Source organism: Quercus robur, chromosome 11 (genome assembly GCF_932294415.1).
Source record: "Quercus robur chromosome 11, dhQueRobu3.1, whole genome shotgun sequence".
NCBI lineage: Eukaryota > Viridiplantae > Streptophyta > Magnoliopsida > Fagales > Fagaceae > Quercus > Quercus robur.
The window spans coordinates 11525724-11541832 of NC_065544.1; the positions used below are offsets into that span (position 1 = coordinate 11525724).

The window sequence follows — 16109 nt, forward strand, 5'->3', positions numbered from 1 at the left end:
GGTCCCCACCGGTCTCCTCTAATTCAATGTTCTTGTTTACAGGATATAGCCCAAAGATCGTCATCGTTCGAGACTTATCAACCTACTGATATCCAAGGAACTATCAAAGATGATTACATGAAGACCTTATCAATAAGGCCTTTAGAATCTATGAGGCGTCTGAAGCCACCACTAGAAGAGAATGCAAAAGTAGAACCCTCTTGTTTTACTTAGCTAGAGAGAACCCCAATCCCAATCCAAAGGCCATCAATAGAATCAATCACATGTTTTAGGGAATCCCAAAAGGAGGGTTTGAGGGACCATAGATCAATACCATTTCTTTAGGCAAGGCAAAGACCACTAGCCTTACCAAGAGGAGAGACATATTCCAAATTATAGAAGACTAATTAGGCAACTTGAGATTTTTAGAGAGAACCAATTATGTGATAGATTAGGAAGTTCACTTTTGCATTTCTGGATTGCTATATTGAAGGAATGATCAAGTGGAGAGATTTGGACATCCTCCAGGTTCATGTCTTGAAAAGTTGGTTCAGGGAAAATTTGGTTGATATTAAGTGGGTCAATGGAAATAACAGTAAGGGAGACCAAAGCCCAGCTTTTTTTTGTAAGAATTGGGTGAGGTTGATTGTTGGATTTGAGGTGGATATTGGTTTCTAACAGTAGAATGAAATTTGTGGTGTAGCGATTAGGGGGTGAAGCCGGAGATGTGGGCTTTTGGAGTTCAGTGTGGAAAGGAGTGGGCAACATGAATTCAGGTCTAATCTTAGGTGGACAATATGTAATTATCCTTTTACAAAGTCACCCTTCCAACAATGTCCACTACCATTTGAAAGTAGGCCAACTTACTAGGTCTTTTCCAAAGATATTCTTCTAACTGTCCAACAACCTTTGACATAGTGGTAAGCAGTGTAGTGTCCTATTCATAAGCCAATTGTTATTTTGATAATCGATAAAGACTGGTGTATTTGAACTGATCATCAATTGCCTCAAGGCTTCTGAAACTAGACCATCAATTTGGCATGAAAAATGCCAAGATTCTCCACTTGCTTCACCCATGGAACATTCAACTCTAACCAAAAAAAAAAAAAGGATAATCGGAAAAAGGAGATAAGACTAGTGACTTGTGCTTTTGCTACTGTAAGAAACAATCATAAGGGATGATCCAATTTTGGAGGAGATGAATTCTTTTAGGACAAGGAAACAGTTCATTGCACAAACTTCAGTGTATACAAAGTACATACTGCGAGAGTCCAGGCATAATTAGGGTACAATAAATACACCAAAACATGATAAAAATAATGGTGCAAAGAGAGGTAACCCTCAATACCTTCTCATGAAATAAAACAATAACAAGCTATCCCGTTAAAAAGACCGGGGGAATGCTGCTCTATGAGTCCTTTGGAAAGCTATACCTACCGGTACCCAAATTACTGTACAGACAATCCTAAATTTCTTCTATAAGGCCTCACAAAACCTACCAACCACACCACAAAGAGAGATCCTATAACATAAGGCACCAAAAACCTTCACACGTAGATCCCATTGCCATTGCTATAAACACCATCAGGCAACCCCTTAGTGCACTTAGCTGGAGTCACATTTCGGTATTTGAGTTTCGTGGGACCATTGACTGCTCCATTCGTGACAGTCCTTTGGCTCCCACAGCTGTGTAAGGCAACATCCAATTCCCCACATGCTGCTGCTATAAGTCCTAAATTTGACATAAGAATGAGAGGATTCAGAAGTTAACATTTCCGAATTTTGGTGCACACACATATCAAATGAGGTTTAGACACAAGTAAATAAAATTAAATGGTTAATCAGCAACAATATACATGTCAGGGAATACTCCTCTCCTATTACAAACATGAACTCTCATAGATCCAAAAATTTTAATAGAATTAGAAAACCAACAGTCGGTGGACTGCTTCAAGCAGAACAAATACTTATTTCAGCTATTCCACCCATCTTAACTAATCAAGGAGAAAATGCACACAATATGGAGCAGTTTTAAAAGGAAAAAGAAAGGAGAATCAAAATTTTTACATGCACATACACTGACACCTGCAAATATTGCAGCATAATCTATCTTAGAAGCACCACATTAATGTTGATGAACCTCACTAGTTTCTCATAAAATGATAAAATGTTTGCAATAAAGGCAGAGATCGTCCAATTTTCCTTGAATTTTGCTGAATTTATATTCGAATTATGAAATATTATTCAGATGCTAACCATTAAAAGAAAACATTCAATCTATACTTTTCACTTTTCAGTTTGTTATTTAGGGCTGTAACTAACACACAAAATAAAAATCATTATTAGATATCAAAACAAATGAAAATGAACCCTATCAATCTTAATACAATGTCATCTTATCAAAGATTATCCAACATATATGATATATCTACGTCAGCATTTGGTTATCACCATTTGTAAATTTGTCCACCATATCATACCCAAAAGATGACACAACAGTATGTTTTCTTTGTGAGAATTTCTGTAAATTGGGCGAGGATGGCCAAATCTTTATCCCTCCATGGCTTCATCAAAAACATACTTGTTCATAAATGCCTAACCCGCAGCCTGACCAGGCTGGAGTGAAGTAAAATGGCACTTTCAAATATGAGCGCGCTTAATTATATATGCATATTGCACTACAAATGGACCCTTGGTGTACGAATTTTTTTTTTTTTTTTTTTTCTAGAAGAAATTTTATATACAAATTAAATTGAAACATGTAGGGAAAGTATGCAAGATTAATCCTTAAGAAATATATATAATCAAGGCTTGACTATCACACGAATTTTTTAAGTATTAATTTTTAAAGTAATCGTATAATATTCTAACATGTAGAAAAGAAATGGAAAAAAAAATGATCTTCACATCAAAATTTTTTAATACAATTTTCAGGATTTATAAAACATAAAATATAAATACAAGTTGATTTAGGTAGACTATTAATATGTATATGAACGTACTATTAGTCTATTATATTTTGCTGCATCATCTTGGGTTTCGTAGATATGATTTAGATAATGTATACATTTTAAACATTACAGAGAATAATGAGTATTAAACATGAGATATATGTACTGATTATATGATAATGTTCCATCTATTTATATAAGATACGAGGAAATCGAAATGGAACTTACCAGTTTTTTCGGCTCTAAGAACACTCCAGCATAGTGCTGATCACGCAGCTTGTCAGGGATAGAACTCATAGAAGTGTCAATACTTATGTTTGCGTCCTTCAAAATCGCCAGGAAATTAACGAGTCCATCCAGTGCCACTGGTTTTCTCTTGACTGAGTCAGCCTCGCTGGTTTGTTCTACTTGTTGGATGGATCTCTGCATTAACAAGTCCATCCAGTGCCACCCTACCCCCCAAAAGGCAATCAAAGAAAGAAAATGAATAAAATAGAAAGATGAACTCAACCCCATATGAAAAAAAGAGCTGAAAAAACCAACATATACAACACGACCGTCGACCAGATCATTAGCACACTTTCATGCCTTAAATGGGAAAGAAAGGAACAACAACATACTCTTTTATTGGATAGGTGCATTATCGATAGGAGTTCTTTCTTTCTCCAGAACTATTTTCCAGAGAGAAAGAGGACTGGGGGATGACCTGGGTTCGTTTACTTTTTAATGGTAGTCTGAAATTCATGAACGCTATATTTGGTTTGAAGGAAGGGAGTAGAAGAGATAGAAAAGAATTAGGGGAGGAAAAAAAAAATATTTTACTTTTATGGCTGTTTGGTTGAAAGAGTGAAAAAGTAAGAGAATAAAAAATAGAAAAGTAAAATGATAGAAAATTTTAGTTTTTTCTCATTTGTGTTTGGTTGGAAGGATATTGAAAAGTAAAGAGATAAAAATCTTATTTGTTTGGTTGAAAATAACTGAATAAAAAATGAGTAGATAAAAAATTAAGTTAATATAAATTTACAATTATGTCCTTATTATATAAAACAAAATGTAACACTTTTTTAATTAAAAAAAAAAAAAACTTGTGTAAGGACGCTTCAATTTTATTATTATTTAAAAAAAAAAACACAAGAACATATGGGGAAAAAAAAAAAAAACAATAACAAATGAAAATGTAAAAAACGGATAAAAAAAAAAGACAAAAAGTGAGAACAAAAAAATAAAATAAATAAAAATGGTAATAGAAGAAATGGACTTAGAACAAAAAACGTAAAAGACAAAAAGAGTTGTTGTTGCTAACTTGCTAGGAGAAGGACAATTTTGTCAAATCAATAGCGGGCTTTACCAATTTTTCTCTCCCCCTCCTTTCCTAACTAAACACTACTTTCACCCATTTTCTCTCCTATTTTTCACTCTTCTTTTTCCTTCCTTCCCAAAATCTTTCCAACCAAACATAACTTACAGGGAAAAAAAATATATTTAAATCACTTAAAAGTCAACAATTGTAGATAATGTATTTTTTAATGGGCTTTTCTCTCCATTTTCACCCAATTTGGGTGGAAACAAAATGTGGACCTAATTGATAGGTTTTCCATCAAATCTAGCTCATTTTCTTTTTTCTCCTACTATCCAAACAGCAGAAAGACTTAATTTCTCTTCCTTTCCCTCCCTTTCCTCTCAAACCAAACATAGTGTAAGGTAAATGAGATGTCTTTATTTGCTAAGTATGGCCACCAAAACTCATGGTACCTAAAATTAGGAACAACAATGTTAGTACACATATTTTGCTACAACTATCCTATCTGGTAAACTGTAAGTGGGGAGAAAAAAAATATGGGTTTAAGTGATAGTGACAAATAGCTAATTATAGTCTGTTACATAAGATAATTGTGACAAAATGTATTAATGCTAGCATTATTAAATCATGATCATTAAATGAAGAATCGCCGCTTCTTCTTTCTTTTTTTTTAGTCAAATCTCACTTATTATTATTCCTCAAACAAATGGTGAGATCAGATTTTTTTTTTTTTAAATGTAAGTAAAAGTAATATTAATCAAGACAAAAAGAGGAGGACAGCCCGAAACTAAGTTAAGATAAGATGATTACATGAAGCCCATATCAATAAGGCCTTTAGAATCATTGAGGCCTCCGAAGCCACCACTAGAAGAGAATGCAAAAGTGGAACCCTCTTGTTTTACATAGCTAGAGAGAACCCCAATCCCAATCCAAGGGCCATCAACAGAATTAATCACATGTTTTAGGGAATCCCAAAAGGAGGGTTTGAGGGACCATAGATCAATACCATTTCTCTAGGCAAGGCAAAGACCACTAGCCTTACCAAGAGGAGAGACATTCCAAATCATAGAAGACTAAATTATGCAACTTGAGATTTTTAGAGGGAACCAATCTGTGATAGATCAGGAAGTTCACTTTTGCATTTCTGGATTGCCATATTGAAGGAATGATCAAGTGGAGAGATTTGGACATCCACCATGTTCATGTCTTGAAAAGTTGGGTTCAGGGAAAATTTGGTTTATATTAAGTGGGTCAATGGGAATAACAGTAAGGGAGACTAAAGCCCAGCTTTTTTTTTTTTTTGGTAAGAATTGGGTGAGGTTGAGATTAGTGGTGTGATTGTTAGATTTTAGGTGGATATTGGGTTCTAAAATTAGAATGAAATTTGCGGTGTAGCGAGTAGGGGGTGAAGCCGGAGATATGGGCTTTTGGAGTTCGGTATGGAAAGGAGTGGGCTTGTGGCCATTAGGAAGCCTTGAGAGGGATCTGGGCTAATGGAGACAAACGGCCCATCCAAGAGAAATTATAGCTTGTGACTATAGTTGTTAAATCAGGCCCACCCCATTGTGACGGAGCCATGACAGATTCCAAAACCCAAACTTTAGATCTTGATTTTTTTTTTTCCCCTGTTTTTGTCAGTGAAAGTGATGAAATGAGTAACAATTGTATAGCATAAGCTAGGTAAAATGACACTTTTCAAACAATGGATAGGCAACATGAATTCAGATCTAATCTTAGGCGGATAATATGTTATTATCCTTTTACAAACTCACCCTTCCAACAACGTCCACTGCCATTTGAAAGAATAGGCCAACTTACTTGGTGTTTTCCCAAGATATTCTTTTAACTGTCAACAACCTTTGACATAGTTGTAAGCAGTGTAGTGTCCTATTCATAAGCAAATTGTTGTTTTGATAATCGATAAAGACTGGTGTATTTGAACTGATTGTCGATTGCCTCAAGGCCCCCTGAAACTAAACCATCAATTGTGCTTTTGCTACTGTAAGAAACAATCATAAGAGATGATCCAATTTTGGAGATGAATACTTTTAGGAAAGGGAAACAGTTCATTGCACAAACTTCAGTGTATACAGAGTACATACTGCAAGAGTCCAGACATAATTAGGATACAATAAATGCACCAAAACATGATAAAAATAATGGTGCAAAGAGAGGTGACTCTCAATACCTTCTCATGAAATACAACAATAACAAGCTATCCCGTTAAAAAGACCGGGAGAATGCTGCTCTATGAGTCCTTTGGAAAGCTATACCTACCGGTACCCAAATTACTGTACAGACAATCCTAAATTTCTTCTGTAAGGCCTCACAAAACCTACCAACCACACCACAAAGAGAGATCCTATAACATAAGGCACCAACAACCTTCACAAGTAGATCCCATTGCCATTGCTATAAACACCATCAGGCAACCCCTTGGTGCACTTAGCTGGAGTTGCATTCCGGTATTTGAGTTTCGTGGGACCATTGGCTGCTCCATTTGTGACAGTCCTTTGGCTCCCACAGCTGTGTAAGGCAACATCCAATTCCCTACATGCTGCTGCTATAAGTCCTAAATTTGACATAAGAATGAGAGGATTCAGAAGTTAACATTTCCGAATTTTGGTGCACACACATATCAAATGAGGTTAAGACACAAGTAAATAAAATTAAATGGTTAATCAGCAACAACATACATGTCAGGGAATACTCCTCTCCTATTACAAACATGAACTCTCATAGATCCAAAAATTTTAATAGAATTAGAAAACCAACAGTCAGTGGACTGCTTCAAGCAGAACAAGTACTTATTTCAGCTATTCCACCCATCTTAACTAATCAAGGAGAAAATGCACACAATATGGAGCAGTTTTAAAGGAAAAAAAGAGAATAAAAAATTTTACATGCACATACACTGACACCTGCAAATATTATAGCATAATCTATCATAGGAGCACCACATTAATATTCATGAAACTCACAAGTTTCTCATAAAATGATGAAATATTTGCAATAAAGGCAGAGATCGTCCAATTTTCCTTGAATTAGTGGACCAAAACTTGAATTTTGCTGAATTTATATTCGAATTATGAAATATTATTCAGATGCTAACCATTAAAAGAAAACATTCAATCTATACTTTTCACTTTTCAGTTTGTTATTTAGAGCGGTAACTAACACACAAAAAATAAAAATCATTATTAGATATCAAAACAAATGAAAATGAACCCTATCAATCTTGATACAATGTCATCTCATCAAAGATTATCCAACATATATCTACGTCAGCATTTGGTCATCACCATTTGTAAATTTGTCCACCATATCATACCCAAAAGATGACACAACAGTATGTTTTCTTTGTGATAATTTCTGTAAATTGGGTGAGGATGGCCAAATATTTACCCCTTGATCAAAAACATAGTTGTTCATGAATGCCTAACCTGCAGCCTGACCAGGCTAGAGTGAAGTAAAATGACACTTTCAAATATGAGCGAGCTTATAATATGCATATTGCACTTCCAAATTACAGATATTTCCAGAATATGCTCCCTTATTTTAAAAATATTTCGAACTGGGTGATAACCCACTTAGGACAATTTGTTTATATGGACAGCACTTTACCCTAGGGTATCTGATCAAATGACATGGAAACTCTGCAGTTGTTCCATGTTTTTATATCCTTGGACTTCAATATGATATAAAACCAAATTATTAATTCTCCTTCTGAAATTTCAAGATAGGTTTTAATGCAGGTATATTTTACAATAAGAAAGCCAGGAAGGTATCTTACCTGTCAGATGTATTAATTTATTGGTGCAAATTGTACCATACAATGGTCTCGTGTAACAATATGTAGAGTCATGCAGGCATTTTGAAGATAGAATTAAATAGAACTTTTTCCTATTAAATACCAAACTCATGTCTGTTTACTTACTTGGATGATGGGATTTGAACATTTTTGTTCCTTTTAATGCAAGATCCATATTTGTTTCTGATTAACTAAAGTGCAATGCTTTTAACTTATTCTTGTTAAAAGTTACACAAGGGAAGGAATCTAGGTTTACCATAAGGTATATGCACCAAAAAAATGTTTTGCTTAGAAGAACTCATAAGATATGAAGAAAGAATACTTTTTATATAAAAGAAAACTACCTATAATCAGTATCTCCTAAAAGCAGCAGAAATAGTTCCACCTTGATCATTTTTTGTTGAAAGATATATCGTAGCATACAATTATTTACATGTTTCCACTCAGATCCTGCGTTCAGCACTTATTACTAAAGCTCTAATCTCTTTAGCTTTATGGGCCCTAGTATATTCTATTGCATCTTACACATGATTGGAAACACATGGATTAGAAGCAAAAATAATAGAAACTGTCAAAGTCCCAACCAAAAACTAACCACACGTAATTCCAGTATATGTGTCAGATGATTGAAACAGGTCTTTGTTTCATGTAACAATTTTATGATTGAATAACATCAAGTTGAATGGATACTTAAGAAAGCAAGAGAGGTACCTAAAAACAGAGGAGAAGGTTTTCCTGGCCTTGATTTAAATTCAGGATGAAATTGAACACCAACAAAATAAGGATGATTAGGTAGTTCGACAATCTGTAACATCAGCAAACCAAATATTAACACAGAGCCACTACAGATGTAAAATAACTACATTCAAAGATCACAAGGTCATTAACATTGTAGCTTATAATTATACCTCCATACGTCGACAAGTTTCATCTTTGCCAGTGAAAGAAAGGCCAGCTTTTTCAAGGCGTACAACCATATCAGGATTCACCTGCATGATAAAAAATTATTCCCCCTTCCAAAATAGCTGGTTAAAAGAAAATTATATGCATGTCAATCCCACAAACCTCATATCTATGCCGATGTCTCTCATCAATGAACTTTCTACTTCCATATCTAACACAAATCAAAGCACAAAGGTTTAGCCAACCAGCTGATGCATCCTATTTAGCAGACTAGTACCCATCTAAAATTAAATTCAGAACTTTCAAATCTTGTAATACATTCATGCTCGTTAACATTCTGTGTGTGTGTACAAGAACCTAAAGTCTAAATCTGAATCTAGCATGTCTTGTCATATTGATATTGTTTCATTATTGCCCCCGAGTTTTTTTTTTTTTCTTTTTTTTTAAGTCAGAACCCTACTGTTAATTTTTTTTTTTTTAATTATACAATAAAAATACATTATAATCTACCCTTAAAAATACATTTTTCTTTTGAATTTCTACTCAGCCCCAATGTTCAATTATCGGTTAACTCATGTATATTGTATGTAAATATCTTTTTTAAAATCAATACTTACAGTTTTGCAGATTTGCAGTCCAAAACCTGGAAATTTGTCCTCCTTGATCCAAGGCGCATGGTGCCTCCCATTTGTGTTTTTGAGCCCTGCTTATAGTGAAAGATCAGAAATTATTAGATAAATACATAGATCTCATGTCAGGTTCTTAGTTTAATCAAAAAATAAATGAGGGTTGAATTTAAAGGGAAGCATCTCTCTCTGGCTCTTATTAGCAACATTCTCTTCTTAGCTAAAAATAAAAGAAGGAATAAGAATTAAACCCTATTTCTACTTTTTCTTTAAAAGTGCAAAAACAATTTTCTATCATTGTTTAAACTCAAAAGGCACAAAATACAAACCTCAGGCATAAATATAACACAGGGATTCTTGGTATTGGGATCAAATTCTGTGCTGTTAGCATCTTTCAGACCAAGAACAGATCGTGCAAAATCAATGACAGCAATTTGCATTCCTAGACAAATGCCAAGAAATGGAACTTTATTTTCTCGGGCATACTTTGCTGCAAGAATTTTCCCTTGCACTCCTCTGTCACCAAACCCTCCTGGAACAAGAACACCATCTGCACTCTGAAGATAAAGGCTAGTCAGAGACCAAATCAAAAAAAAAATTACTACAACTTCAAGAGGGTAGACACCTCCAGAATAAATTAAAATAGCATTATTAGCTTGATAATCCAATGACATCAGATAAACCAACCTTCAGCAACTTCCAAGCAGCTTTATAGGCATCTGGATTCTGCAACAAGAAATTTTTGTCATGTTGTGAAATAAGGTAAAAAGTAAGATTACATACAATGTGAGAAACACAAAATTAATAACAACCTCTTTTGAAGTTGCATCTTCAAGATCGCTAGCTGGAACCCAATCTACAAAGAGTTTCTTGCCATGGCTAACAGAAGCATGCAGAAGAGCCTGTAGAGACAGTACATTGTATATAGTCAGCAACATTAAACTTCTGCACACCCAGGCTATACCAATATGCATGTGATGTATTAAGATACTGAACTTAAAATAACATATACATTCCCTTTGTCCCACATTTTTGGTCCTTCATTCCATTTTAGGATGTTCCTAAATAATATGTACTTTGAAAAGTAAAAGGACACAAATTTAATAATATTTCTAACTTGCCCTTTATTTGAAGAAGGGCACTACTTATAGAATCTTCAAAAGCATCGTTACATAGTAGATATGTGTGCTTTGTGATTCTTTGAGCTTATGAAGATAAAAAAGAATCATCAGATTTCTATAACTAAATTCAATCAGTAGTCAGATCTGTCAATAACTGGCCTCTTAACGAACTGAGACACATCATGAATGCTCAAAATGGATTCAGAATTGCTAAAACAAGTGACTTATACTCTAATAAGACAATATATTGACTAAGATGCTGAAGATGATCCAGATATCCTAAATCCCTGGATAAACAAAAAACAAGGCCAGCATAGATTGCAATACCATGTCATTTTATCTACCACTATAAAAGTACATGAGACATGATTTGTAGGTTGAAAAATCATATCATATTATCTACTAAAGACTATTTGGATTCTAATACACAGTTAAAATTTTGAATGGCATCACATGTAAGAGCAGATGAAAGTATCTTTAGAGAAATAGAAACAGAAATTAAATATTTTATTGGCGTCATATGTTGAAAAATAATATCATATTATCTACTAATGAATATAGTTAAATATTTCTTGTATAAGGACCCCAAAGTCAACTGCATTTAGCAACAATCTTTGATATTTCCTTTATAAGAATGCATAATAATTCCAGCTGAAATAATGATTTAGAGTAAGAAGTGATAACTAAGTGCACCTTCAGTACAGAGAGGTAGGAATCTGAAAGGCCTGTATACTTCCCAACCATGGCAATGTGGACCTGCCAATTAGTTGACATACAGAGATAAACTTCTGACAACAAATAGAAAGAAAAATAGATTCTGAATTTGAGAATTGCTTGTTAGACCCACCGGCTCATGCAACTTGTCACATTTTTCAGCCCTTGAAATCCATTCATCTAATGCAGGCTTGCCAGTTTTACTGCCATTACAGAAAACATTGCATAAGGATGCTGAAAACTAAAATGATGTTACATGCCAGTACATTCAAGATCAAAATTAACATAATAATTAAGAACTGAGCTAATCAGACAAACCCCAGAAGGTTCAGCACTTTCAAGATTGCTTCATGGGCCTTCTGATCCTAATTCAGAAGAAAAAACATATCCAGCTGTAAGAGATCTTAATTAAATATTCATGATTTACATTCCAAGGAGTGCTAAAGTACTACTTACTCTTAAAAGCAAAGGAATGTGCCAGATGTTGGGTACATCATAGAGAGTGATGATGTTTTCTGCCTGGAAAACAAGTGCTTTCAATAAGATAGAATCTTACAAAGCAGATAAATATAAATTTCAACTTATATGCGCATAAAACTTTTGTCCATATCAAAATACCGGGACATGGCAAAACTGAGAGATTTTGACTTTTACGTTCTCCTCAAGTGCCTGTCAACAAATTCAATTTAATACATTAAGTCAACCCAATAAAGTAGCAACATAAACATAAAAGGTGTGTGTGTGTGCACGCACGCGTGTCAGAGAGAAACAAAGGGATAGTGGGATACCGCTGTACTACGACAAGTTAAGATATGTGGTGTCAAACCCAGGCCTCTTAGTTGCCGAACACTGTGCTGGGTTGGTTTTGTTTTCTGAACAATAATGACAAAATTCACAACAATTATTAACCCGACCAAGAAATTTGTTCTGATAAATAAAAAAGATGCAGCCACTATATCATCTGCCATATGGGATGTACATTGCAATTCCTAAGAAGTTTACCTGTTCACCAACAACATTTAAAACAGGCACAAGGCTGACATGAATCAAGCAAAAGTTCTCGGTCCCTAAAATGAGAAGTATTCAAGAAAAGAAGACATTTTATTAGAATTATTAAAAGATCAGGCTTAACACTTGTGTATTGTGAAGTTGCATAGATAATATCCTTACCTACACGATACGAGAATTGGCCTAATGCTTCAATAAACGGCATGGATTCAATATCTCCTGCACCAAGGAAGCTTATTAAAATCTTATAATAAAAAAAAGAGAAACAACTCGTTCAAGAACACTGTTGTTAGTGTACCTATAGTTCCACCCAATTCTATGACACAAACATCAGGTGAACCTGACTTTCCATCCACTGGTATCCTTGCTACCCGCTCAATCCACTCTTGAATGGCATCTGTAATGTGAGGGACAACCTACAGAACCAAAGAATGTAAAAAGACTTGTTGGCCATACATGTATATCAAGGTTAAGAATGATACAAGAAAACAAAATGGATTTATTAATGAGAAAGAGGGAAAAAAGAAAACAAACCTGTACAGTTTTCCCCAGATAATCTCCCCTTCTCTCCTTGTCAATAACAGACTGCCATACAAGAAGAAAAACTTAAGCCATTAGATTTTGGTAGGGAATATAATAATCTTTGCCAACTCTACAAGTAAATATTTAATACAGGTATGGAAATGAACCAACTTGCCTGGTAAATCTTTCCGGTAGTGATATTATGATCGCGTGTCAACTTGATATCTAGAAACCTTTCATAATTTCCAAGGTCCAGGTCCACCTTTGAATACAAAATAAAGTCATGGTTCATACTGTTATGCCCAGATTTGATCAAATCATCCATATTTGTCAAGTTTTGACAAATTGTCCTGATGTTTACATTTTTGCTTTAATTTTTGTTAAAAGTAACATGCTTAACTAGAACTTTCAACTAGTATCTGTACAGAAGAAATAGGATAGCGTACAAATTTGATAGTGATCATTTTAAAAGTCATTTCTTTTCTCAAAAACAAAACATGAAATTGATCCAGTGAGGTGCACTACAATTTACTGAAACAACCAAATCCCCATACCAATAGGCCTACTTAAACATTTCAAAAACTTTTTGTCGAAATAGAATCCATTTAGAGCATAAAAGGGGCCAACCTTTCAAGAATTTAATTTTATAAACCCCATCAAAGAGAGTTGAAGCAAGTAGGAAAATAATGTTGACATATCATCTATACAATAAAATTAACAAACAAATAACACAGAAAAGGAACTGTTTTTATACCTCACCGCCATCATCTAACACAAAAACTTCTCCATGCTCAAAAGGGGACATTGTTCCAGCATCAGTGTTCAAGTAAGGATCTGAATTACAAAACAAAAATTTAGGCCAAAACACATGTCAAAACGTTGAAAAAGAAGAAAACAAGAACAAGACAAGGCAATCATATCTCAAGAGTTTATAAAAGAAAAAGACGCCCAGTAATGAATCATAAAACTGATGTGGTTGTGTGATATTGTCAATTTCCGCCCCAACAAGAGGAGCCCAGAAAAACACACAAGTTAATATATTTTTATTTAAAAAAGAAAAAAAGAGATTAATAAATTAGATAAGGAAAACTAAATGGAAGTTTAACCAACTTTATGAGACACATTTGTACAAATAACATATGCACATCCTTAACCGAGAAACAACTTAAAATTGAGATGCTCATTTTAGAAAAAAAAAGAGATTGCCCATATTCCAAAAGCTAATAATGTAGCAATAAAGCTTCAAAAAAATTCATTAGGGGCCCAAAAAAAAGCTATTTTTGTCAAGAAAAGAGAAATATACAGAAGAAAGCAGCTAAAAAAACAAAAACCAAAGAAGAAGAAGCAGCAGAGACCAATTTTGATGGAAGTCACGCGAAGGCCACAGGCCTTGAGAAGCAGACCAATACTACTGGCGGTGACTCCTTTTCCAAGGCCACTAACCACTCCACCAGTCACCAACACATACTTCATTTTTGTACTTTTTTTTTTCTTTGCTTTTCTTTACCTCAGTTTTACACAACACCTACATATATAAACAGAACATTATATCAGAAAACAGAACAGAACAGGCATTTCCTATGATCATCAACAACAAATATTGGTGTTAAACTGAAAAACCAGACACAGTACCCAAAAGCTGAAGTGGGTTTTGTTTGTAGAGGAAAACCAAGCAGCTATAGTTTGGTTTGGGAGTTCAGACGTTATAACAAGAAGGTGGCAAAGGCACAAAGAGCATGAGAAACAAACACACAGTCAGTCAGTCACACACTTATACACTGGAGTACAAATATGTAGGAAAGAAAGAGAGAATGGAAGAGAAAACTGGGCTGAAGGAAAGGATGTGAGTTTGAGATTCCTCAGCATTGGCGGCTTTATATAGTTATTATGCCAACACTCCAAGCCTAAAACGTAAAACCCCCCCCAATAGAAATTTGTTTTAGAGGCTAATGTAAAAAGGGTTTTACTTTTTTGCTTCCCTATAAATGTCGCTCTCTCTCTCTCTCTCAACAGTGATTAATTACACACCGTGTACGGTACGCGTGAGAAACATCCGCTGAAAAATGTGAGTTCAAAACACGATTTTTGTTAAAATGTGAAATCGTGTTTTCTTGTTACCTTTTCAAAATTATAACTGAAATTATATCTTTCTTTTTTTTGCTGAATTGACTGAAATTATATCTTGACCGCACTATTTCCAAAAGTGTGTATTTAAAAAAAATGTGTGTAATAAGTTTGCGACAAATATTAATGTTTTTATAATGAAAAAAGTTAGCATATATCCTAGCATTAGTTTAGGTAATATTTTTTTTTTAAAAAAAATTAGAAGAGAAGACAACTTTTTATATTTTCTTAAAAATTGTATTAAGATATTCTTAAAATAATTTATTAACAAATGTTTAAAGAGCACCCATTAATCGAAATATTTTATAATGAGAAATGTTAACAAGTGCACGAGTGCCTTAAGGGTACTAGTTAATAATCCATTTAAATAAAGTTTTTATGGGAAATAAAAAAAAATAATTAATATTTTAACAATTTTTTTTATTTCCTATAAAAGTGATATCAAAATTTTCCTAAAATTGATTATTAATAAGTGCCCTAAGGACACTCGTTAGCATGACCCTTTTATAATAACCACATAAAGTTTTTTTTTAATCTTAAGATATAAATAAATTAAATTAAATTATGTAAGGATATAGTGTAAAACCTATATTTTACCCTTTTAATCCCAACATGTTGTTTCTCAAAAGATTTAAAAAAAAAAATTCCAACATGTCACATCATCTTATCGCATATTTAAGAATAAAGCACAACCACACCCATAGAATTCTAATACCCATATATAAATCTAACCAAATTGAGAATTTATTGAGATGTTATTATGTATAATATAATGTATTAAATTTTAAGTAAAATGTTGATATGACAATCTCTTATTATATTATATAAAACATTACACCCATCTTACTAAATTCAATTAATTTTTTTTTTTTTGGGCTGAATGTAAAGTATTAATTAGTAATACAAATAAATAAATATTTAAAATATTCAAACTTTACATACAAATATTTTATATATATATTTATTTATTTGAATGTAAAGTATTAATTAGTAATACAAATAAATAAATATATATATATATATATATATATATATAATAAGACCTCGAAT

The 16109-nt window shown here is 33.6% G+C and overlaps 1 protein-coding gene across 6 annotated transcripts in view; it reads right to left on the minus strand.

The window, feature by feature from the left end:
* The window catches only part of LOC126706476 (uncharacterized), a 60379-nt gene extending 45565 nt beyond the window's left edge, over nt 1-14814 (minus strand). Inside the window, exons 1-23 of one of the 6 annotated variants that reach the window (XM_050405967.1) lie at nt 14568-14814; nt 14291-14460; nt 13690-13769; nt 13111-13197; nt 12948-12998; nt 12712-12829; nt 12576-12632; nt 12408-12472; nt 12194-12277; nt 12024-12074; nt 11862-11924; nt 11724-11770; nt 11539-11608; nt 11385-11447; nt 10383-10472; nt 10258-10296; nt 9900-10127; nt 9562-9647; nt 9107-9155; nt 8950-9030; nt 8753-8846; nt 1689-1711; nt 1525-1658 (exon numbers count right to left, since the gene is read on the minus strand). In XM_050405967.1, coding sequence (XP_050261924.1) covers nt 1527-1658; nt 1689-1711; nt 8753-8846; nt 8950-9030; nt 9107-9155; nt 9562-9647; nt 9900-10127; nt 10258-10296; nt 10383-10472; nt 11385-11447; nt 11539-11608; nt 11724-11770; nt 11862-11924; nt 12024-12074; nt 12194-12277; nt 12408-12472; nt 12576-12632; nt 12712-12829; nt 12948-12998; nt 13111-13197; nt 13690-13769; nt 14291-14408 — 1776 coding nt within the window. In that variant the 5' untranslated portion in view covers nt 14409-14460; nt 14568-14814 and the 3' untranslated portion in view covers nt 1525-1526. Of the gene's footprint in view, nt 1-1158; nt 1712-6276; nt 6803-8752; nt 8847-8949; nt 9031-9106; nt 9156-9561; nt 9648-9899; nt 10128-10257; nt 10297-10382; nt 10473-11384; nt 11448-11538; nt 11609-11723; nt 11771-11861; nt 11925-12023; nt 12075-12193; nt 12278-12407; nt 12473-12575; nt 12633-12711; nt 12830-12947; nt 12999-13110; nt 13198-13689; nt 13770-14290; nt 14461-14567 lie in introns of those variants that run through there. The other 5 variants (XM_050405966.1, XM_050405964.1, XM_050405968.1 and 2 more) reach the window with 5 other exon arrangements.
* Between the last annotated feature and the right edge of the window lie 1295 nt (nt 14815-16109).